This window comes from Garra rufa, chromosome 13 (assembly GCF_049309525.1).
Source record: "Garra rufa chromosome 13, GarRuf1.0, whole genome shotgun sequence".
NCBI lineage: Eukaryota > Metazoa > Chordata > Actinopteri > Cypriniformes > Cyprinidae > Garra > Garra rufa.
Genome location: NC_133373.1, coordinates 32,245,884 through 32,270,435, shown reverse-complemented (window position 1 = coordinate 32,270,435; position 24,552 = coordinate 32,245,884). Strand labels below are relative to the sequence as shown.

Sequence of the window (24,552 nt, the reverse complement as noted above, 5' to 3'; positions counted from 1 at the left end):
TAATATATTACAATATATTGAATAATACATAAGGAATTTCAGCTTTTTATACATAGAAAAAAATCTGACAATATATTTATTTATTTATTACTATTTTTACTATTTTATATATATGATTATTATGATGTCAACATTCTGTTAATCTGAAAATACATTTACTTTATTTATTTTTTATTTTATATATTGTAATGTATGTAATTTCATGATGTTAACATGACATCCTCATTGCTATATTACTATACATGTATGTATATTTTATATATTACATATTTATCAATATATAAACATACATGGTCCATGCATTTACTGCGCAATATTGAAAAAATATAAGCACTAGGTTCCCATATTATGTAAATAATATAATATATTATAATATTTTTAATGAAATGTATTATAAAATTACATAGATTTTACAATAACATAGAAAGGGTCATCTCTAAAATTGGACCCTACTTATCTTTTGGTTAAAGTTTGCTATATATTATGATCATTTTAGACATAAGGAAAGTCTAAGTGTAAAATACAGTATATATGGACATATAGGCCCGGTTTCACAGACAAGGCTTAGACTAAGCCAGGATTAGGCCATAGATCAATTAGGACATTTAAGTAATTTTTATAAACATGCTTAGAAAAAAAACATTACTGGTGTGCATCTTAAAATAAAAAAGGCACTGATATATTTTTAAGATCAGTCAGTGCAAGTTTATTTCAGTTGAAACAGCTCAGACTTACATTTTAGTCTAGGACTAGCCTTAAGCCCTGTCTGTGAAACCGGGGGATAAAGACAAACGTTACATACCTTTCTCAGCAGGCAGCAGATCCTTTCAATATTTCGCAGTCTTTCGCGCTGTTAAGAGAAATAAATATCTGTTAAATCTCCTATAACACCTAAAATGACATTCTTAATGACAAAACTTTGAAGGTCACATCTTTCAGCTAAAATTTGTAAAACATCAAAAAAGCAGGAGTAGGGAAGTAGATTTAAACTAGGCTTTATAGTGTATATGCATTCATACAGTAGGTGTTTGTAGCACAGTGGTTATGGCTTTGACATGCACTGCTGCCTAAGGCTCTTGTCTTCCCCAGCTCCTGGCCTGTCTTCCCTAGCAGAATCATAGAGCACTATACACTGGCAAGGACATCAAGGGACTTGCATTTAGAAAAAACAACTGCCAAGAGGTGGAAAAAAGAAAAAACAGCAGGGAGATTGTTGAATGGCATGTGAAAATGGCATATGGCGATTGCATCCAAACATGTATGTTTTGGGGGGCAGGAAAAGCGGTGGTACTCTCCAGGGACAATCTTTCAAAATCTATTTTTATATACTCACAGACAGTATAGTTCATGTTGTATCATTTAATCACATGTGTGCAGTGGAATAAATCTAATTCAACAAAGATCTAAATGCAAAGATATAAATATAGAGTTACTTTCTTTTACTTTCTCTGCATGCATTTTTTTATATACACACTATGAAATAATTTTTCATATTTTAAGGTACAAAAAGCAGCAGAACTCATTTGGAGGCATGTATACTATGGACAAAAATTAAGGCACTAACAAATCTTACACGAGTAACAGAAGAAAAATGTCTGGACTTTTCATACTGGCACTGTTCATATGCCATTTGGCAAGAGGTTATGTACATAAGTCTAAACATACATATTTGATTTTCATTTTTTAAAATTCACATTAACTTCATTCAACTCAATACATTATTTACACTACTAGCCTGAACATGTAAATAATTTAATCATTTGTACTGTTATTCACTGATCCACATAACCACCCATAGTGACCAATACAACACTTCTACTCAGCAAGAATACTCTCTTTATCAGAAATGGCCTTGTTAGTCAGTTTAATCACACACACACATAAACTAATGATGATGCTGTATTCTTTTCCTAGCATTTGTTTTTACATGTACAAATAATTTTCAGATTTTCAGAAAAAACCGAAATTGCATTTTTTAGTAAAACATATTCCAATAATCTTTGTTTTATTTACTTGTTTTATTTATTTATTACTATTTATTTATTTATTTTACAATGCATTAAAGATAACACAAGGAAGAAAAATTTTGTCATAATTTTTTTTAAAGATTCCAGGCTTAAATAATATGCTATATAATATATTGAAGTAAAAAAAGTAATATAATATAATATAAATATAATATAATGTAATATAATATAATATAATATAATATAATATAATATAATATAATATAATATAATATAATATAACATAATATAGTGATTGTGATTAATCGTTTTCTACTGTATTGTGTATATTTGTTATGGATATTTAATACACACACATGTATGTATATATTTAAGAAAAATCTCTTATATTTATATATTAAATATATTTATATATAATATAAACTATATGAATATAAATACATACATTTTAATACATGTTAATATTTTTAAATTCCATACTGTATGTGTGTGTCTTTATATATACATAATAAATATACACAGTACACATGCTTATATTATGTACACAAAAACTTCTATTTTGGATGCGATTTAATCGATTTGACATCACTAAATATAATATAATATAATATAATAAATATAATAATTATGCGATTAATCAATTAATGGATGCGATTAATCGATTTGACATCACTAAATATAATATAATAATTATGTGATTAATCAATGGATGTGATTAATCGATTTGACATCACTAAATATAATATAATATAATTATGCGATTAATCAATTAATGGATGCGATTAATTGATTTGACATCACTAAATATAATATAATATAATATAATATAATAATTACGTGATTAATCAATTAATGCATGCGATTAATTGATTTGACATCACTAAATTTAATATAATATAATAATTATGCGATTATTCAATTAATGGATGCGATTAATCGATTTGACATGACTAAATATAATATAATATAATAATTATGCGATTAATCAATTAATGGATGCAATTAATTGATTTGACATCACTAAATAATATAATATAATAATTATGTGATTAATCAGTTAATGGATGTGATTAATCGATTTGACATCACTAAATATAATATAATATAATAATTATGCGATTAATCAATTAATGGATGCAAATAATTGATTTGACATCACTAAATAATATAATATAATAATTATGTGATTAATCAATTAATGGATGTGATTAATCGATTTGACATTACTAAATATAATATAATATAATACTTATGCGATTAATCAATTAATGGATGCGATTAATTGATTTGACATCACTAAATATAATATAATATAATAATTACGCGATTAATCAATTAATGCATGTGATTAATTGATTTGACATCACTAAATATAATATAATATAATACTTATGCGATTAATCAATTAATGGATGCGATTAATTGATTTGACATCACTAAATATAATATAATATAATATAATAATTACGTGATTAATCAATTAATGCATGCGATTAATTGATTTGACATCACTAAATATAATATAATATAATAATTATGCAAATTAATCAATTAATGGATGCGATTAATCGATTTGACATCACTAAATATAATATAATAATTATGCGATTAATCAATTAATGGATGCGATTAATTGATTTGACATCACTAAATATAATATACTAATTATGCGATTAATCAATTAATGGAAGCGATTAATTGATTTGACATCAATAGATAATATAATATAATATAATTAATATAATATAATATAATACAATATAATAATTATGCGATTAATCAATTAATGTATGCGATTAATCTATTTCACATCACTAAATATAATATAATAATTATGCGATTAATCAATTAATGGTTGTGATTAATCGATTTGACATCACTAAATATAATATAATAATTATGCGATTAATCAATTAATGGATGCGATTAATCGATTTGACATCACTAAATAACATAATATAATATAACATAATATAATATAATTGGTGCTGTCAAATCGGTTAATCGTAATTAATCAGATTCAAAATAAAAGTTTGTGTTTACATAATATTTGTTTACTGTATTTATTTGTATATGAATACACACATACATTTATATATTTAAGAAATATATCTTATACATATTTATATTTATATAATATAAATAATATCTAAATATGAATATATATGTTTACGTGTAAATATTTAAAATATATATACATGTATTTGTGTATATTTATATATACATATACACAGTGCACACACATATATTATGTAAACACATATAATATGTAAACACATATAATATAATATAATATAATATAATATAATATAATATAATATAATATAATATAATATAATATAATATAATATAATATAATATAATAATATAACATCATATAATATCATATTAATATGATATATTATTTATTAAAACTGTTTTGCTATAATTATCCTGAAATATATTTATCAAAGATACAAATAACAAACAACTGGCATTACGCTTGTTTGCTGGATTTGTGAAAAAATAATTGATATGCAGCTATTTTCCCAAAGTTTCCTCAGTGCATTTTTAAACAGTTTTTTCAAGGCTTTGATTGGCAACCTCCCACTCTCTTGTTCCAGCACACAGCTGTGTTTCAGAGATTACACCAAACATCCATGAAAGTTACACTCAACTCTCTGACTATTTTTGGACCGCACCTCATTTTAGTTCATCCGAATTTGCTTAAGACATTTTTTCACACCATTCCTCCTCAACAACAGCATGCAAATATATTCCACTGGCAGCCATAGCGACTAGAGATAACTGCAGCCATATCAGCACTTTTAATTAGTAGGCAATTAGACTCAGCTCCCTTTGAAATATTCGTCAGCACAAATTCTGCCTGACAAGTGCTGGCATACAGTGTAAACAATATATTAAATATAGGACAAAGAGTCAATACAGCAGCGAGAATATTATGTTCTTGAGCCATAGAATCTGCGGCAGACAAATGGGTAATCCCTGACAAAAATACAAATGCAAACACGGCAGAACAGAGTGTGTAATATTCAGCGTATCTATAGCGATGGCATGAAAAGAGCATAAAACAGATCAGCTTCTGAACAAATAACTGATGCTATAAGTTCTCCAAAAGCACCATCCACATCAAATTCAAAGTGTGCCCTGGTCATGTGACCTCTACTTAGGTAGATATGCTATGTAATAGTTACCATAAGTTCTGAATAAGACAATTAGCTAATGTTTTAGCAATGTTCCTGTAGCTCAAATTGCTCATATTGTGCATGCTGACAAACATCTGCATCATAAAACTCTTGCCGTCATGCAAGCATCATAATGATACCTCTAATTTAGTGCTGTTTTACATTGAAATCAGCCACATGCATGGTAATGTCTGTCTAGAACATTAGCATGATAAAATATTAAAAAGCTTGCGCGCATCAGGCAGCGCAGCAGATACAAATTCGGTCTAATGAGCTCATAACGTTAACATGAAAGATGCCTCGTTTCAACACATAAAGAAAACTCATCAAGGATTATTAGAGAATCCTATAAAAGAATAGCATCAGAAGTGTTTAATTGCTGGAGAATTATGTCTTGAATGCCTTCACAGAATTAGCCGGGCAGCAAGGGCAGTTAAATGTGACGGTTCTGCTAGCTCTCACTCTCTCATTTATGAGAGATATTAAAGTTTAAAATGTTTAACCCTCACTAAATTTTGTAAGATTTATGCTTAACACAAGAAAAACACTTTTTTCTAATCGGAGTTGAACTGATGTATTCTGTGTTATCTTATGATAATATCTTTAGAAATTTAGATTTTGCTAGTAAAAGCAAGGATGTTTATTTAAATATTATTTAGATTTTGTTTACTTGAAAACAAGACAAAAGGAGGGTTGCAAATTGATCATTTTTAAGTGAATAATTTTAGAGTTCATCTCAATTAATTGCATCTAACTTAAAATTCTGAATTAATAATTACACATTGATCCTGCATATAAACATAATTATATAAAAGAATTAACATTATATAAGAAATTATGTTTTGCATAATATTTGTTTAAAAGCATATTTTTTAACTTTTTTTAAGCATATTTTTAACTATCAAGGCCAGTCTCACTTATCAATACCGAAACCAATAGTGATACCAACCACTACTGCTATTATTTACATCTGTGTATTTTTTACTAGTAATTTATGCTTATAACAAGAGGGAAAACTGTTAAATAAAAAATAAAACTTAATATGAGATGTCTTGTTCTGTTTTATCTTATGCTAATATCAGTTCACTATCATATGGAAACCCATTTCCGCCATTTACTAAAAAATAATAAAGATAATTGCGACTTTTTTTCTCAGAATTGCATGATACAAACTTGCTTTTTTGCCTTGTTTTACTCAGAATTGTGAGATATAAACTCACAATAGTGAGTTATAAAGTCAGTATTGCATGATATAATCTCGCAGTTCTGAGAAATAAACTCACAGTTGTGACCTTTTTTTCTCAGAATTGCGTGATATAAACTCACATTTGCAAGTTATAGTCAGTATTGCATGATATAAATGTGCAATTCTGAGAAATAAAGTTGCAGCAGTTCTGACTTTTTTTCTCAAAATTGAGATATAAACTCACAATTCTAAATTATAAAGTCAAAATTGTGAGAAATAAACTCGCAGTTCTGACCTTTTTTCTTAGAATCTCGTGATGTAAACTCGCAGTTGCAAGTTATCAAGTCAGTACTGCATGATATAAACTTAACAATTCTGACTTTTTTCTCTAAATTGTGAGTTTATCTCGCAATTGTGATTTAATTTTCCTCAGAATTACGAGTTTTTATCTTGCAATTGTGACTTTTTTTTTCAGATTTGCAAATTAAGTATTAACTGTAAGATAAACTCACAATTCTGAGAACATATCAAGGCCAGTCTCAACTATATCAATACCAATACTAATAGTGATACCAATACTGCTGTTATTTACATAAATGTATTTTTTTTTACTATTAATTTATGCTTATAACAAGAGGAAACACTATTTGCCAATGGGGTAAGAAAAATAAACTTAATTCAAGATTCTCTATTCTGTTTTACCTTCTATCTTCTAATATATGTTCACTATCATGTGGACACCTGTTTCCGCCACTGAATAAATAATTTTAAAAAGGTAATTGTGTCTTTTTATCTCACAATTCTGACTTTTTTTTCTCAGAAATGAGTGATACAAACTTGCCTTTTTTCCAAGAATTGCGTGATATAAACTCGCAGTTGCAAGTTATAAAGTCAGTATTGCATGATATAAACTTGCAGTTCTGAGAAATAAAGTAAGTATTGTGAGATAAACTCACAATTGTGACTTTTTTCTCAGAACCACAAGTTTATATCTCGCAATTGTGATTTTTTTTTTTCAGAATTGCAAGTAATTAAGTAAGAATTGTGAGATATAAGAACGTATCAATCTTTTCCCCCCTCAGAACTAGACTTTATAACTTACAATTCTGAAAAAAAAAAAAACTGAATTGCGAGATACAAACTCGCATTTGTAAGAAAAAAGATTATATCCCACTATTCTGACTTTATAACTTGCAATTGCGAGTTTATATCTCATAATTCTGAGAAAAAAGTCAGAATTGCGAGATGTAAACTTGCAGTTGTAAGAAAAAAAGTCAGAATTGTTCGATAAAAACTTGCAATTGCGAGCTATGGAGTCAGTATTGCATTATATAAACTCACAGTTCTAAGAAATAAACACACAGTTGTGGCCTTTTTTCTCAGAATTGTGTGATATAAACTTACAGTTGCGAGTTATAAAGTCAGTATTGCATGATATAAACTTGCAATTCTGAAAAAATAAAGTTGCAGCAATACTGACTTTTTTCTCAAAATTGTGAGATATAAACTCATATTTGCACGTTTTAAAGTCAGTATTGCATGGTATAAACTCGCAATTCTGAGAAATAAACTTGCAAAATTCAAATTTTCCTCTGGGAATTGCGACTTTATATGATGTAAACTCACAGTTGTGAGATAAAAACTTGCAATTACCTTTTTTTCCCCCCGTGGCGGAAATGGGCTTCCATCAAATACTATCAAGGCCAGTCTCAGTTATTTATACCAATACCAGTAGTAATATCAATACTCTTTTTTTTTAAGGAAGAAATCTATGTTTACATCAGTGGTGTGTGGTGGTGTTTTAAAATGAGGAGGCAGTTTTCGATTATTTCCTTCATTATTATTGAAAATACATGCCTTTCTGATGTGATATCTGATTTGAAAAGGTAGAAGAAAATGGTTAAGCAAAATGCAGATTTGAACCCGAGTCGATAGCGTCAAAAATTACTTCAACACATACTTTATTTGCGTCACTGGAGCAGGTGGAGTTATTTGCACTTGTAAAAAGACACCGTTTTTTTTTTGTGAACTGATGTTAAGCTGTTCTTTTTAATGAAAAATACTGTAAACTGTCACAAGCATGAAGATACAGCTTTCATTTCATCAAGCTGAAATCACTAAAAACTGACACAGTCATCACGTTTTCAAGCCATTTCATGCTTAATTTTGACGTGAGACAAAGCAGTGATATCTGGTATTTGAGTTGTTTACTTACTTCATAATTAGTCAATAATGGCATCATTTTCTTCATTCAGACCAAGAGGTTGCACGGAAACAAGAGGCGGGATTTATCGCACGAACCAATCACATCCAATCGTAACCGATCATATCCAATTATAGCGCGACGGAGGCGTTGTCTCCTCTCACGTGACTTTCCCCCATTCATCTCAATGAGCCTCTAGAAAAATCACGGCACACTTAGGCCGTGTTCACACTTGGCGTCTTTTTTTGACAAGAAAAAGTTGACAGGCACGCTTTTTTAGTTACAAAAAAATCTGGACGCTTTTTGCAGCAGAGGGCGTCTTTTTGTTGCTATAACAACAGCAGCAACCGTAGCCTATGTGTGGAGCAGAAATGTCGATAAAAAGGAAGCTGGCTCTTTTCTTTTTTGACATTTTTGACTTTTATTTGATAGGACAGTATTTAGACAGGAAGCAAAGTGGGAGAGAAAGAGGGGGGACTGGATCGGGAAAGGTCTGCGAGCCGGGACTCGAAAAAGGGACGCCTGAAGCTCAACGGCTCTACTGTACATATCGATGTGTGGCTCAAGAAGCTAGCAATGCTGCACGTCGGTTTTTAAAGTTAACGGGGAGACGAATCCGGTTCACAACAATAAAATAAAAGTCTATATAACGGCACCTTTCCCATTTTTCTTGTTGTTATAGAAACGACAGGTCTAGCTGCTCGCTTGTAATTGGTCAGATCTCAAAAAAGCGCTTGACGTTTTCTTCAGAAAAGTTAAACTTTTTTCAACTTGAAAAGACGCTCTGAGCTGCAGAAAAAGACGCCGGCGGTGGCGTTTAAAAAACCGCTCAGGACTTTTTTGAAAAGACGGTTTACTCCATAGGATTATAATGTAGAACAGACGCTGGCAGTTTGAAAAAAGACGCCAAGTGTGAACACGGCCTTAGGGGTCTTTGTAAAAAGTCAATGGGCTGAGGGGAGGCACTTTACCTGCGGTTGTCACTGTTGGACAATCTTACTATATAAAAACGAGTAACTTTTAGACTTTCAATGTCAAATTTAGTCATATTTGTTTTGGGGCAGTCGTGGCCTAATGGTTAGAGAGTCGGACTTGTAAGCCGAAGGCTGTGGGTTCAAGTCGCAGATCCGGCAGGGATTGTAGGTGGGGGAAGTGAATGACCAGCGCTTTCTCCACCCTTAATGCTACGTCTGAGGTGAGTCCCTTGAGCAAGGCACCGAACCCCCAGCTGCTCCCCGGGCACCGCAGCAATATGGCTGCTCACTGCTCCGGGTGTGTGTGTGTGTTCATTACTGCGTGTGTGCACTTGGATTGGTTAAATGCAGAGCACAAATTCTGAGTTTGGGTCACCATACTTGGCCCCACGTCACGTCCTCTCCTTTCCTTCCTTTCCTTTATTTTTGAAATATTGATTATTTTTCTCATCCAGTTTTGAGGAGAGAAGACACTGCCTCCATTGCCTCCTCAGAGGAAACGCCCCTGGTTTACATCCATTCAAGCATGGCTGATCACAAGCACATGTGGACAGCCCTGTTTCGACACAAACAGCATAATAAAACTTTACCATACCCTCAGAAATACAATGCTGTATTAATTGTGTGAATTACTGTATCTATATTAATGACATGAATTCTCAGCCCTGAAAACTACTCATAAAGAAATCATGTTGCTGTCTGGTTACGAAACACACATTAATGCTAGGTGTAAAAGGAGCCTGAGGGACTGAACACAGTGACTGCAGCACTACTGTGCAGACTAGAGTCATAAGGGGAGCTCCAATGAGAATCACAGGATGAAGTCCTGACTTCCTCCCAGCTGAAGACTGACAGAAGCCACCAATTAGCCAGGCAGGGTGTGAGATTGACTTGACTGGGTGGTGAGATCAGCTAGGAGGCCATCAATCTTTTAGCACCCCCCACCTTCCAGATCCTCCATAGTTCCCTCCAGTCTGACAGAAGGGTGGGTGACATATAGAGCTTGTATCTCTTACTTTGACACTTTGTTGGGAAGACAGCAATAAATTACGACTACAGAAGTTTTGTGCAGAGCGGATACGTGATTCAGATACTTTGTCTACACGTCACGGTGCCACTTTCTGAGAAAGACTTTCCAACACCAAGTCCAAACGACCAAAAATATCTGCATTTGCCTGTGCCTGCGCCTCTTGCTTTGTTTTCTGTCACTACGTAGCCTGGCGAGGTATCAAGCACACACATGTAAATTATTCTGCAATTCTGGCATCTAGAATGACAATGTTGTTCTAAACTTTTGGATAACAGTTGGTGTATCCAAAAAGCTGGAAAAGTTGCCTCAGTTTGAACTAATTAGCGAGATTAAAGCTGCCAGGGCCTCCAGCAGAGGAAAGACAACACATAGACAGCTGCTCTATGGATTATTCATGCAATGCTGCGGATGACAGGAAATGTTTCAGAGTTTGGGGTAGGCAACACACCTGGTGCCTGCAAAAGATCAGAGGGCTTGCTTAAATATATTCCTACCATAAACAAATAAACACACGCGTGCATACAAACTCATTCATTTCCATGAAAGTGCAGGAAAGGGGAATGAGGCAAATGATCAAGTCCATTATTTGCATGACTTACCGCGTGAAGTGGATTGCCCTGATCGATCGGCACCTTGAAGTCTGCCTGAAGCTCATCAAAGGCTGTTATCTGAAAACCCAAAGAAAAAAGGAAACACGATCATTATCATTAGGCTAGACGCATGAATTTCCAGCGCTTGCGCGTTTGCTTGAAATCTTGAATATATCAGGAATATCCAGTATGTCATGAAGATTGAAGTAGTGCTTGATGTGACAAAAATTATACGGATTGCAAAGGCATATGAAATTATCCCCTTTAGTAAGTGCATTAGAGCAAATAGGGTCTTATGGTGCCTCATGGCTATAGCACATGCACAAGGCAAGAGAAGCCTAAATTAAAGTTAGATCAAATTAGACAAGCTTATTTCCCCTGTTACAGACCAAACTGCCCTCTCCTCCTACACTACCTCTCCCGTAGTATATCAATGCTCTCTCAGTTCTGTAGGCGACACGAGCAGGGTTTGATTTTGACTGCTTCTCTGCTTGGCTGTCAAATAAGCATGTGTGAGCTGCAAAAAAAATAAAAAGCATTACGTACACGTTTTAAATCTGGCCATCCTTTAATAATCACATTTAAATTTGCACCATGATCACTGAACCATAAAAGCTACACAAGTGACATGTAAATAACTGAACACTTTTCTAAATGTTGATGAAGCATAAAAACCACTTAAAATGGGTTAATTTAAAATAAGGCCAGGTTTAAACCTGACAGCAGCGTGTGAATCTTAATCACAGTTGTAAGAAATCGAAAATGTTCCTCCATATGCTGCATATTTCTAGAAAGAAAATCTACAAAGAATGTAACATGTGCACATTTCATCCATGTGGAAACATTGCTGTTTTGTTCCCTATGTGACATCAGTTTATCCATCTGGGGATTACGTTGTATTGAAAAAAACTGGAGAGCTGTACTGTATATAAATATACTCGTAATGCACTAAACAATCATTTTTGCTCAGTACTGCGTCTTTAATATTTCAATTGAATAAAAGTGATTTCCTCAAACATTCTCATATTTATCATGATTATGACACATTGTGTTGTCAGTAAGACAAATCAGGCTGTGAGAAATGATAGATTACTGCTTGATTGTCTGCTGTACTGTCTACAAATGATCATGCTTGATCTCATCCATCACCTTGTTCTATAACACTGACCCAATATCTATTATTTCCAGAATTGTGTTAATATCAGCTTAATCCTCTTAGTGGTATTACCCATGATTTTGTGTAAGAGTCCTTCCTAAAACTAGCCCATGTAAACCAAATGACAAAACCAACATAGGCTCAACTCCAAAACTATGGAAGCTCATTTCCGTCACTAAATAAAAAAAGGTAATTCCGATTTATCTTACATTTCTGACTTTTTTCTCAGAATTGTGAGTTTACATGAAGCAATTCTGATTTTTATTCTCAGAACTGTGAGATATAAATACACAATTGTGAGTTATAAAGTCAGAATTGCTAGATATAAAGCCAGAATTGCGGGATATAAACTCACAATTGCGAGAAATAAAGTCAAAATTGCAAGACATAAACTCGCAATTCTGACATTTTTCTCACAATTGCAAAATATAAACTCACAATTGTGAGTTATAAAGTCCAGTTCTGAGGAGAAAATAAAAGACTGATATGTTCACAGAATTGCAAGTTTATATCTCACAATTCTGACTTAATAACTTGCAATTGCGAGTTTATATCATGCAATTGCGACTTTATTTCTCAGAATATATATATATATCCTTTATATCTCAAAATTATGAGATAAGAAGTCGCAATAACCTTTTATAAAAAAAAAAAAAAAAAAAAAAATATTCAGTGGTGGAAACGGGCTTCCATAAAAAACAAACCTATACATTTCACAAAAACATGTGACTTATTATTTAAGTCCATTAATGTATAGTTTGTTAGGATAGGACAATATTTCGATACAACTATTTGAAAATCTGGAATCTGAGGGTGTAAAAAAATCTAAGTATTGAGAAAATTGCCTTAAAAGTTGTCCAAATTAAGTTCTTAGCAATGCATATTACCAATCAAAAATTATGAGTTGATATATTTATGGTAGGAAATTTACAAAATGTCTTCATAGAACATGATCTTTACTTAATATCCTAATGATTTTGGGCATAAAAGAAAAGTCCATAATTTTGACCTGTACAATGTAGTTTTGGCAAATTCTACAAATATACCTGTGCTACTGAGGACTTACAATTATGATAGCAGAGTTACAACACTATAATATGACCTCAAAACACTTTTACCATAGTGCATAATTTATAAACTAATACATTTTGATGTTTGCATCGCAGCCAGTTTCATATGTATGGCTTTTCTGATGTAGTAAACTTGCTTGGAGGCACCCCTGGTAAGCATAGCACTTGTGATGTAGAGCTCTTCAGGTACAGCCAAATCCTGTAAATCGTGAGTCACAATAAAATAGATCAAAGACTTGTCGAAGAAAGTTTTTGTTAACACTATTGTTTAGGTTTAGGGTAGGGGTTAGTGTAGGTGGTGCGTTCTTTTTAAATTCAGTAGAGCATTAACCTGTTTTTGTGAACATAGACATAACTGAAAATCTAGTCTGTATAGCAAACATGTTTTGTTCTACTGATAAGCACTGTGCTTCATACACTGACATTAGCATGTGCAAGTCTGTTTAACACAGTTCCCCTTGTAGCATAAACAAGTTGCCCTCCGATGTTTAACAAGAGCTCTTCGAAGTACAGTAGCTTGAGGGCTTACTGAATTAAATGTGCCACAATTAGGACGACCACTATACATCTCAATAATACATTCAAACTTTCACAGATGAATGCACCACTGCATTCATAAATAATCTGTTAAATAGTGCTCTAAACTGTGCATCCTTGTCGAACTTTTGTGGGCACTAATGTGTTGGTTTCCACTGGCTGTGAAAGTGGACTCGAAACATCTGCTGAGGGAGCTTTTGACTCGCAGTGTTAGTTAAGCTAATGTGGGGATCATTTCCCCTCAGATGTAGAATAACACACAAGGGGAAATATGCAGATTAGGCATCCCTTTAGATCCCTTTGAAAAGGACGGCAGATACATTCTGCAGTGCTCATAATCTAAGTTGAGATAAAGAAAGATAGACTTAGCAGTTTTTGAAAACATTCTGTACTTTTGCAGTTCCGTTTGGCACCGCTATTGCATAAATTACACACTTCACTTTTAAAGGATTAGTTCACTTCCAGAACAAAAATTTACAGATAAATTACTCACCCCCTGTCATCCATGACTTTCTTGCTTCAGTCGATAAGAAATTATGTTTTTTGAGGAAGACCTTTCAGGATTTCTCTCCATATAATGGTGCCCGCGAGTTTGAACTTCCAAAATGCAGTTTCAGTGCAGCTTCAAAGGGCTCTAAATGATCCCAGCCAAGGAAGAAGGGTCTTATCTACTGAAACAATTTTTTTTTTAAAACGTCCAAGTTATACACTTTTAAACCACAAATGCTCATCTGGTCTAGCTCTGGGATGCGCACTCCGGTTCAAAACAGTTAGGGTATATCGAAAAACTCTCAAACATCTCATTTTTTCCTACCAACTTCAAAATCGTCTCACATCGCTGTTTTACCTTTTTTTTTTGCACAATCACTTTGTAAACACTGGGTCGGTTTTTCTGCAGCAATGTAGGACAATTTTGAACCTGTCTTGAACCAGAGTGCACAGAGTATGCATGCGCATCACAGAGCTAGACAAGACGAGCATTTGAAGTTAAAAAAGTATATAAATTGTAATAATAAAAAAAAAACAATCGTTTCGTTGAATAAGACCCTTCTTCCTCAGCTGGGATCATTTAGAGCCCTTTGAAGCTGCATTTAAACTGCATTTTTAAAGTTAAAATTCGCAAGCACCATTGAAGTCCACTATATGGAGAAAATTTCTGAAATGTTTTTTTTTTTTATCAAAAAACAATTTCTTTACGACTGAAGAAAGAAAGACATGAACATCTTGGATGACAAGGGGGTGAGTACATTATCTGTAAAAAATTTGTAAGAGATTTCAAGGATTTTGCCAGCCAAATGTCACATGATCCTTCAGAAATCACTTTTGTGATACATTTGTTTCAGGATTCTTTGATGAACAGAAAGTTCCAAAGAGCAGCATTTATTTGAAATAAAAAAATTTGTCTTTACTGTCACTTTTGATCAATTTAGTGTCCTATTAATTTCTTTAAAAAATCTTTCTGACCCTAAACTTTTGCTAGCAATAAATAAATAAATCATAAATATTATATAATAGTAGATGCTTTGCCAGTTTCTTTGTGGAGGGCTCTTAAAAGCGTGAAATTTACTTTCATAGGATATTGTCACTGTCTGCTGCTGCTGCTTTTCACACCACAGCTCAAGATAGCCCCTTGGGATTGTGTGCATTTGTGTGGTGCCATCAACCAATAACTACTGTCAGCATGATAATATATATACATAAGAATGTATATGTGTTATTTAAAACAATATAATTTACAGCACTTTAGGATGTTGGCTAAAAGGCACTTAACAACTAAACTTCTGCTGATATTCAGAATTTCCCCACTCAGTAATCATGATTTCATAAAAGTAGGTTGTTTTGAAAGCGGGTGCTGGTTTCTTGATGACATACTGTATGGCTTAAAAGGACAATGAAAAAGCTGTCTCATAATGCATACTCTAAATTCAGAGCATTCAACAACAACAAAAAAAACTGCTTCAAAACATACAGCAAACTATGTAACAACCTACACTCAAAGCCAAAAATGTATTCAATTTGCTGACATGAAAGGGGGTCGACGTGTCAGGATTTTCCCATTGTGAGAGGATCGAATTAAGTCTATTAAAGATTCAAAAGCTGGAACCGCTGAGGACAGCATTTCTGCCTTCCTCACACAATAACTGACAAATAACAGGAACTTCTTTTAGAATACCTGACGGACAGTTTTAGGGATATTGGAAATAGATGGAGATGAATGATGAGGTCTGGGTCAAATGTGATGTCCTCATAATTACCTCTTATTTAACCCTTGAGGCTATAATGTCTGTTGCTATGCAAAAGCAAGCCTAGGGCAAACGACTGTGCTGACCCAAATCTAGAGCAGTCTTGCAGTGCTGTGAATGTGAGCGAGTGCTTTAATGCAGCTTTCCTCAAGGAAAAAAAAAAAACAGTGTTACACCTTGCATAAAGTGCACAGACATAAAGGACAGCGTAAAATCAAAACAGGTCAGGCACAAACTAACACTGACTGTGGCTCGTACAGTGGAACTGTAAGGGGGTTTAACGCAGCTATGTGGTTCCTGAAATGGATTAAAACAACCCTCAAAGGTGTTTTGGCTATTAGAGTGGTGGGAAACCCAAAAAAGGTGTGCAAAAGACTTCCCTGACCCAAGGTGCCACAAGTCAGGATATGCGCCAATGCTGTCACCCAAGTCTAATTTCAAGTCTAATCAATTGGTACTCATCAGTGACTTAGTTGATGCCAGACATGCCAGAGACATTCATAATATCAAAGAGGCTTTGATCTGGTGATGGATAGTTTTGTCTGATGCAGCAGCCTCTGCTCTAATGCATGCCATCCTGCAGCAATATATTTTCACAAAGCACGTCAAAGATGTAAAGACTTACATGCCAGATCGCGAAGAAGATGAGAGAAGCGCAGAGGACAAGGGAAAGCATATAGCAAAAGGCAGCGAAAGTGAACATAATTGAGAGGAAACTGGAAGGAAAATCTCCAGGAGAGAAGACGCTGCTCGAGCCAAACTGGACTGAATGAATGGAAGCAGTTACGGGGCACGCAAGAGGGAGAGCATCGTGTTCTTCATCAAAATATTTGCAACAATGTGTTGCAAACCTCGGCTTCAGTTCAGTGCAGTCGCTTTGCCATATTAACGAATGAATAAAAAAAAGTCCAGCGGTGTGTCGATTTTGCGCGAGTTGCAGCACTGTTGCGAAGTCCTTGCGAGATCAAGGCATTTGTGGACGGTCAAGCAAATGATGCGTTAACATTGTCCCGTATGGTGTCGTCGGCAGTGATAGTCCATTAAAGATGGAGATTGTGCGCGGTGACGACTTTGGAAATGCACAACTTTGAGTAAATACACTGACACACGGTTCTGGCGATCAGTTCACCTTCCCAAACCGAAGGCGCAAGAATATATGCCGGCTAACAGGTGGATTTAAAGGGCTCTCTCTCTCTCTCTCTCTCTCTCTCTCTCTCTCTCTCTCTCTCTCTCTCTCTCTCTCTCTTTGGCTCTCTCTAAACAGACACTGGGTCAAAGCATGTCCCACAACATCACCTGCCATTACTTTTTAAAACAGTGGAATTACACACTTAATGAGGGGAAGTGAATGCAATTGTAGCAGTTTATTTAATCACCACATTTATGACATAATCACTCATACCCCTAAAACCATTCATATAGATAGTGTATCTTTTAAGGAATCACTAGCTACGTCCTGACAGAAGGAAGGGGTTATTTTAAAAAAATATTCCTCTTTTATAAGTTGTCACAGCTATAAATAACTCCTTCAGATATTTATAAAATTACTTAATATCAAAGTCAGTACTCATCCTGACAGGCTACCTTCCATATTTCATCTGCATCGAGTTCAGAAACATCACTAGTAATTCAAAAAGTTTACATACACTTGATTCTTAATAATGTGTTGTTACCTGAATGATCCACAGCTGTGTTGTTTTTTTAGTAATAGTTGTTCATGAGACCCTTGTTTATCCTGAACAGTTAAACTGGCCACTGTTCTTCAGAAAAATACTTCAGGTCCCACAAATTCTGTGGTTTTTCAGCATTATTGTGTATTTGAACCCTTTCCAACAATTAGCCTACTGTATGATTTTGAGATCCATCTTTTTACACTGAGGACAACTGAGGGACTCATATTCAACTATTACAGAAGGTTCAAATGCTATTATTATTTTACAATAATATATTGTTATAATTTTATTTCTTTTTTTTGTGCTTGTTACATAATATTTGTATCCGCTTGTTCTTACCTGTTGTCTTCCAGTTGCCTACTCAATAATCTGTGCAGAGTATCAGTTCAACAGTAATATACTTAATATTTAGGTTATACTATAGGCTACTACGACCACACACACACACACACACACACACACACACACACACACACACACACACACACACACACACACACACACACACACACACACACACACACACACACACACACGTTAGAAAAGTATTAAGACATACTGTACCAGTACAACAGTAAAATCCTTATAAATATAAATAAGGCCTACCTTCTTGCGCCATCTTGCGTTTCGACACACTAAAGTCAGGCAAATTCAAATTCAAATTTTACATTCAATTTTATGTCACAAACAAATAGACCAACATAATTACACTATTAATAAATAATGTAATGCATATATCATTAAGTAATAATAATTAAACAAATATATAGGCTACACGATCGATTCACAGTAGCCTAATACATTTGTATCAGACTCTTGTCAGTTTTGTTTATGTTCTCTTGACAACGGATGGTTTTGTCTAAAGCCTTTAACGTCCTGTATAAAGATCATTACTCCCTATGAACGGATCATTTATACATAATGAACATGAGGTAAGATTTCCATAAGATATTTGGTTCATAGTCTGTAATATAGAGTTTTATTTACAACAAAATAGTCGCGTTGCGATGGGCGCAATAGTTTTAAATGAGTCTCATTGCAATACTTGTTCACAATCGCATGAAATAACACTTAACAGTATACATTAACGATGAATTCAGCCATTTATTCCTCACAGGTTTTACCCCTTACGAAGTGAATAGTGTTTTTGAGAAAAAAAAAATATTATACGAGATTAAGACCGTGTAGGCTATCCAGTAGTCTAGCTGGATGTATTATTGAAAAGCAGGACTCGATGGTAGCAGACATAGGCTACGTGACCACAAAACCAGTCATAAGGGTAATTTTTTTAAAACTAAAAAATAGCACTAGCCAAAAATACATTGTATAGGTTAAAATGACCGATTTTTATTTTATGCCAAAAATCATTAGGATATTAAGTAAAGATCATGTTCCATTTAGATATTTTGTTAATTTCCTACCGTAAATATATTAATAGTTATTTTTTATTAGTAGCCTAATATACATTGCGGAAAAACTTTATTTGGACAATTTTAAAGGAGCTTTTCTCAATATTTGGATTTTTGTGTACCCTCAGATTCCAGATTTTCAAATAGTTGTATCTCAACAAATCATACATCAATGGATGGAATCCGCAGACTGGTTTTGTGGTCCATGGTCACATATTGAAATCACATGACTTTTTTAATGGCTATTTTATTTTGTGTAAATAATTACCTTAATTAGCTTTTAATTAGCACTATGAAAGTGCATCTTTTTCATAGACAAACTTTTTTAGTTACAACACAAGCAATATAGGCCTACATGTACTAAGTGTAAAAAGTACTGCATAACAGATCATTCCCCCCTTTTTTCTTCTCACTCATAGTGAAATGTCACGGAAGAAACACACTGACTTCGGTGACGCATTCTGGAGTTTTGGAAAAGAGCGGGACTTCAAGCCTCACATTAGACACGTTGAGCCTGTTCTCACTGAGTAACTATGAATCAATTTCTCTCCCATAAAGTATTAAAAATTGATTCAACTGTGGTTGAAGTTACTTGTGAATCACAGCTTTTCAATTTCTCTTTAGTGTTTGAAGCAGTAGCAGCAAAGTGTCAAAGTTTTTTTTTGCGTAACCTGAATCATAAATTTTGAACCATTTTGAGTGGGACACTTGAGAGACTCTTGAGTCCTAATTTTAAAGCTCTGAGGTTTCAACAGTTAATTGTGAGACACTTGTGCTCTGTCTCTAGCCATTGTCAATATTCCAAATGCTCAAGTGAAACATAATATCTATGTGTATCCTATTTAAATGCTTTTATGATATCAATGGTTTTAGATGTGACCTTGACTGGAAATCCCAGTTGCGCTGGATACCTGAACCTCGATACAGTGATGCCCCATTTCCGCACATCAAAGACATAAAGTTTCCCAATGAAAGGAAACTGATGAGATCCTTCCCACGTGAGTCAGTCTTTGATCAGCAAAGTCTATCTGTTCAAGTATTAATAAACAGATCTCTAGTGGCATCTGTACATGGAAACTTCCCTATGACTTCATTAGAGTAATCACAAAGGCTGTAACATCCAAGACGATTTTAATTCTACATTTACATCTTTCTTTCGAATTTGTCATTCGATTCCAGAATCTTTTATATTTATTGGCATGTCCGTTTAGAGGCTAATAGGGTGTCTGTGTCTGAGTGGAGCTTTTATCCAAACTTCGGACAGCCTAAGGCCTATCACAGTGGAAAGAGATGTTTTATGGATGGCATTAATCATACGAGAAGCATGAGAGGCATTTCAGAAAATTCCCTGGAATCATCCATTGGGAGGAAAAAGCAGGGTAAGAGCTACATTATCAATGCTAATAATGTTACTCCCTGCTACTGTTGTTAACTATTCATATAAAGAGAAATTATATTTGGTGATGTGTAGTCAGTGCACCCCATGTTGATTTAGGTCATGGGTAATTTATAATTTTATTTTCTAATATACAGCGCCTAGTTTGAAACATTTGTAGTCTAAGAGACATTCAGAACTTTAATAAAGCATATCTTCTTGGGTTTTTTTTGTCAGCCACAGACAAATGCAGCATCTACCCTTCAACAAAGGTCAGACCATTTCTAGTTCCTGAGTACAGCTCTGACTTTCACAAATATGAATCATCACTGCGCACAGCCACTTTTGGGTAAGGACCAACATGCTTTCTGTAGATGCAGTAAGATAGACCAAAAAGATGGGGCTGTAGCTATGTTTTATTGCACATTATTAAACATAAAACACTCTTTGTTCCACTTTCTGAGAAGGGATATATCAAAGTACATTTCAAAATTCACCATTGAAATTGAACATACAAACAGCCGACAATAAGAACCTAATGATTTAACAAGACTAATTAACTGGAAACATCTGGAAGATAAGAGCGAGGAGACAAAACTTCAAAACACAGTGCCTTGCGAAAGTATTCATTCCCCTTCACTTTTTTCACATTTTGTTATGTTGCTGCCTTATGTTAAACTGCTTTAATTACTTTTTTCCACATCAATCTACACTCTATACACCATAATGACAAATCAAAAAAACTGTTTTTAACATCTTTGCAAATTTATTAAAAATAAAAAAACTTCTGCATTGAATATTCATTGAAGCATGTAGTGTATGTTACCCTTAATGGAAGAAGTTTAAAACAACCATGACTCTACCTAGAGCTGGCCTCTCAGTCAAACTGAGCAATTGATGGAGAAGGGCCTTGGCTCCATGATCATTTATGCAGATGGGAGAAACTTACAGAAGGACAAACATCACTGCAACATTTCACCGATCTGGGTTTTATGGTGGTGTGGCTAGAATTTGTAAAAAGCATCTAAAGGACCCTCAGACTGTGAGAAACAAGATTCTGTGGTCTGATGAACCTCATGCATCATGTTGCCGGGAGTGCCGGGAGAACAAGGCACTGCTCATCACCTGCAGAGTACCATCCTAAAAGTAAAGTGTGCTAGTAGAGCCTCATACTGTGAGGCTGTTTTTCAGTGCCAGGGACTGAGGGACTTGTTAGAGTAGAAGAAAAGCTTAGTGCACCACAATATTGAGATAGCCTTAATGAGAAGGCAGTCCAGAGCATTCAGAACCACAGATTCGTCAGACGGTTTACCGTCCAACAGGGCAATGACCATAAGCACACAGCAAGAGTGGCTTATAGACAATTCTGTGAATGAGTGGCCCAGACAGAGCCTGGTCTTAAACCCAATCAAAGTTTTCTGGAGAAACCTGAAAATGTCCTCCAGACCCCCATCCAAGCTGAACAGAGCTTGAGAGGTAAGGACTAAAGAGGTGAGGCAAAGAATGGTGGATAATTGCCAAAAGTTGCAAATTTTGTTGCATCATACCCAAAAAAACTTGAGGCTGTAAAGGTGCCTCAGCTAAGTACTGAGTTAAGGGTATGAATATTTATGCAATGTACTTATTGCAGTTTTTTAAATCAATTTATGAAGTCTGAATTATGACAATTCTGTTTTGCTTTGACATTATGGTGCATGGAGTGTAGATTAAGGTGGCAATTTAAAACAGTTTAACACGAGGCAGCAACATAACAAAATGCGACAAAAATGAAGGTTAGAAGGGTATTTCTAAGGAAGGGTATGAATACTTTCACAAGGCACAATGCTTTAATGCAAATTAATGAACAAAAAAACATCATTTGTTACACTTCCTTTAAAGGGATACTACCCTGGAAATCCAGAGGTCTCGCAAGAGCACAATTTGAATTGTCTCTGCAAGACACTCTGGCATCGAGCAATGATGCATGTTACTGCAATACGTAAGCAGTTCTGGGAACCAATCAAATCGGTGTATCTGATGTTGGCGGGCCAGAGGCGAGCTAAGCTGATGACGACAGCGCTGCGACGTCTGGAATCATTTAGTAAACACTGAAAGATGGCTACAGATAAACACCAGTTGTTTGAAACGGCTTTGGCCGCTACAATGAACGAGTTAGACTTGGCTTTTCATATAAAAGAGGGACAGAAAACCGCGCTCAAATCGTTCCTTTGTAAGAAGGACATTTTTGCTGTTTTGCCGACTGGATACGGCAAGAGTTTAATTTATCAGTTAGCTCCGCTGGTAGTTAAGCGTATGGGGCGACCACGAAGAGGAACAGATCCGAAGCGGGCAATGCCAGATAGCTGGCTGTTAAAAAAAAAAAGTGGCGATAAATGTTATCGAACAAGGTCTACCGGGACAACCTGATCGGGATTGTGGTGGATGAGGTCCATCTCATTTACAAATGGTAAGAGTCACTTGGTAAACTTACTGTAACGAAAAACGGAATTATTCAATAGTAATACAGTAGCCTAACTTGAACAGGACGATATGTCTCACTGCTGAATGAAAAGCTAGCGTCCATCCACATATTAGTTGATAGTTAATGAATAGTTTGATCGGACCTAATTGTTTTATGAGGTTGATTCGGCTATCGTAATTAATAGTTATTAATCTTGTCACATTGTTTATGTCATAACATTGAAATCCACTCTTATATGTTCACCGTCGCTCTGGATACGTCACACTGTGTATTGTTGTGATTGGTCGTGGCGTTATCCAATTGCGTGCAGCGAGAGTTTCAAATGTACGCTTGGTGCCGCCCGTCGAGTTAGGCCCTTTTCATTGCTCGATGCCAGACCCTTAATCTTAATAGATTAGAGTCTGGATTTTTCCAGGCTAAAGGGATACATCAAAGTACAACATTTCAAAATTCCACTTTAAAAACTGAACATACAGACAGCCAACAATTTGAACTTTCATAGTACACTACAGGGCAATTAAAAGATGCCTAAAGAAATGGAAAACACAAAGGCTATAAATACACAAGAACCTAATGATTTAACAAGACTAATTAACAAAACAAAAAAGGAAAAGAATATATAGGCTATATAAAGAAAATATCTGTAGGACAAGAGCGAGGACACTTCTTTAAAATGTAAGCACAGACACTGATAATTTTTCTTACATATTTACTTGTATATTACTTCAGGTCAAAGCCTTTTCCCACATTTAAGCACTTCATTCACCTAAAACCCCTAACAACAAACATGAGGTAGGTAAAAGAAACAATATTATGGTGCACTATAATTTCATGGCTGATAAGAAATATCTATGGAATTTCTTAAGATGTATCTGCTGTATATATTTACAGTCCACCGTATGCGGAGAAACATAAAGGTCGTATTCGAGAGGAGGACATTCTTGAAGTCAAGAGGCTAAACAGCTGGAGACCAGCTCCAGACATCTATGACAGGACAGTTTTGCTGGACACCTAATTGGGAAGGTGTCAAACCATGCTTACATATTTATTGTTGATGTTAGTGTTTTCTATTTTGTTAGACATATTTTAGTTTTATCGAAATGTTGAAGCAAATAAAATGCTTTGGAAATGTTTTTCCTTCAGCACTACTTTACGGCTTTCCGTTGAGTATATTTGATAGTATTTAGATATTTATGGTTTAGCTCCAGAACTCCACATTGATAGGGGTTGAATCAGGACAAAATGCCATGGGCTTTAGACAGTGAAAATGATCTGACCTTTTCTTTGCCTTATTAGTTGGAGGTCCGTCAAATAGATTTTCCTTAATTCCCTGACAAAGACAAATGAAGGTCTTTTCACTGTGCTAAAATTTAATTGCAGGATAGAAGGAAAGGAAGTTTGTAATAGTTAATAAAACAGGAACAGAATTCACTCTTCTTGTTTCATGATCTGATCATTCATACCCAGTATAACATAATAAGCAAAAGCTGAAT

The 24,552-nt window shown here is 34.5% G+C and overlaps 2 protein-coding genes across 3 annotated transcripts in view; one reads left to right on the top strand and one right to left on the bottom strand.

The window, feature by feature from the left end:
* cnih3 (cornichon family AMPA receptor auxiliary protein 3) overlaps positions 1-17,274 on the bottom strand; it is a 48,881-nt gene extending 31,607 nt beyond the window's left edge. For both annotated transcript variants that reach the window (XM_073816740.1, XM_073816739.1), the window contains exons 1-3: positions 16,767-17,274; positions 11,145-11,213; positions 803-850 (exon numbers count right to left, since the gene is read on the bottom strand). In XM_073816740.1, coding sequence (XP_073672841.1) covers positions 803-850; positions 11,145-11,213; positions 16,767-16,844 — 195 coding nt within the window. In that variant the 5' untranslated portion in view covers positions 16,845-17,274. The remainder of the gene's footprint in view (positions 1-802; positions 851-11,144; positions 11,214-16,766) is intronic.
* Positions 17,275-19,646: 2,372 nt separating this feature from the next.
* LOC141348480 (spermatogenesis-associated serine-rich protein 1) lies at positions 19,647-24,074 on the top strand. Its single transcript, XM_073852774.1, has 6 exons — positions 19,647-19,750; positions 20,097-20,221; positions 20,435-20,602; positions 20,836-20,947; positions 23,789-23,851; positions 23,951-24,074. Exons 1-6 carry the CDS (start codon positions 19,647-19,649, stop codon positions 24,072-24,074), a joined length of 696 nt encoding a protein of 231 aa, XP_073708875.1.
* Positions 24,075-24,552: the final 478 nt, after the last annotated feature.

Excerpts from the sequence above, each read along its gene's own strand:
- LOC141348480 (XM_073852774.1), top strand. The coding sequence starts at position 19,647 with ATGTCACGGAAGAAACACACTGACTTCGGTGACGCATTCTGGAGTTTT. Across the intron at positions 19,751-20,096 it reads GTTGAGCCTGTTCTCACTGA|ATGTGACCTTGACTGGAAAT; the intron begins GTAACTATGAAT and ends CAATGGTTTTAG. Across the intron at positions 23,852-23,950 it reads CCCCTAACAACAAACATGAG|TCCACCGTATGCGGAGAAAC; the intron begins GTAGGTAAAAGA and ends ATATATTTACAG.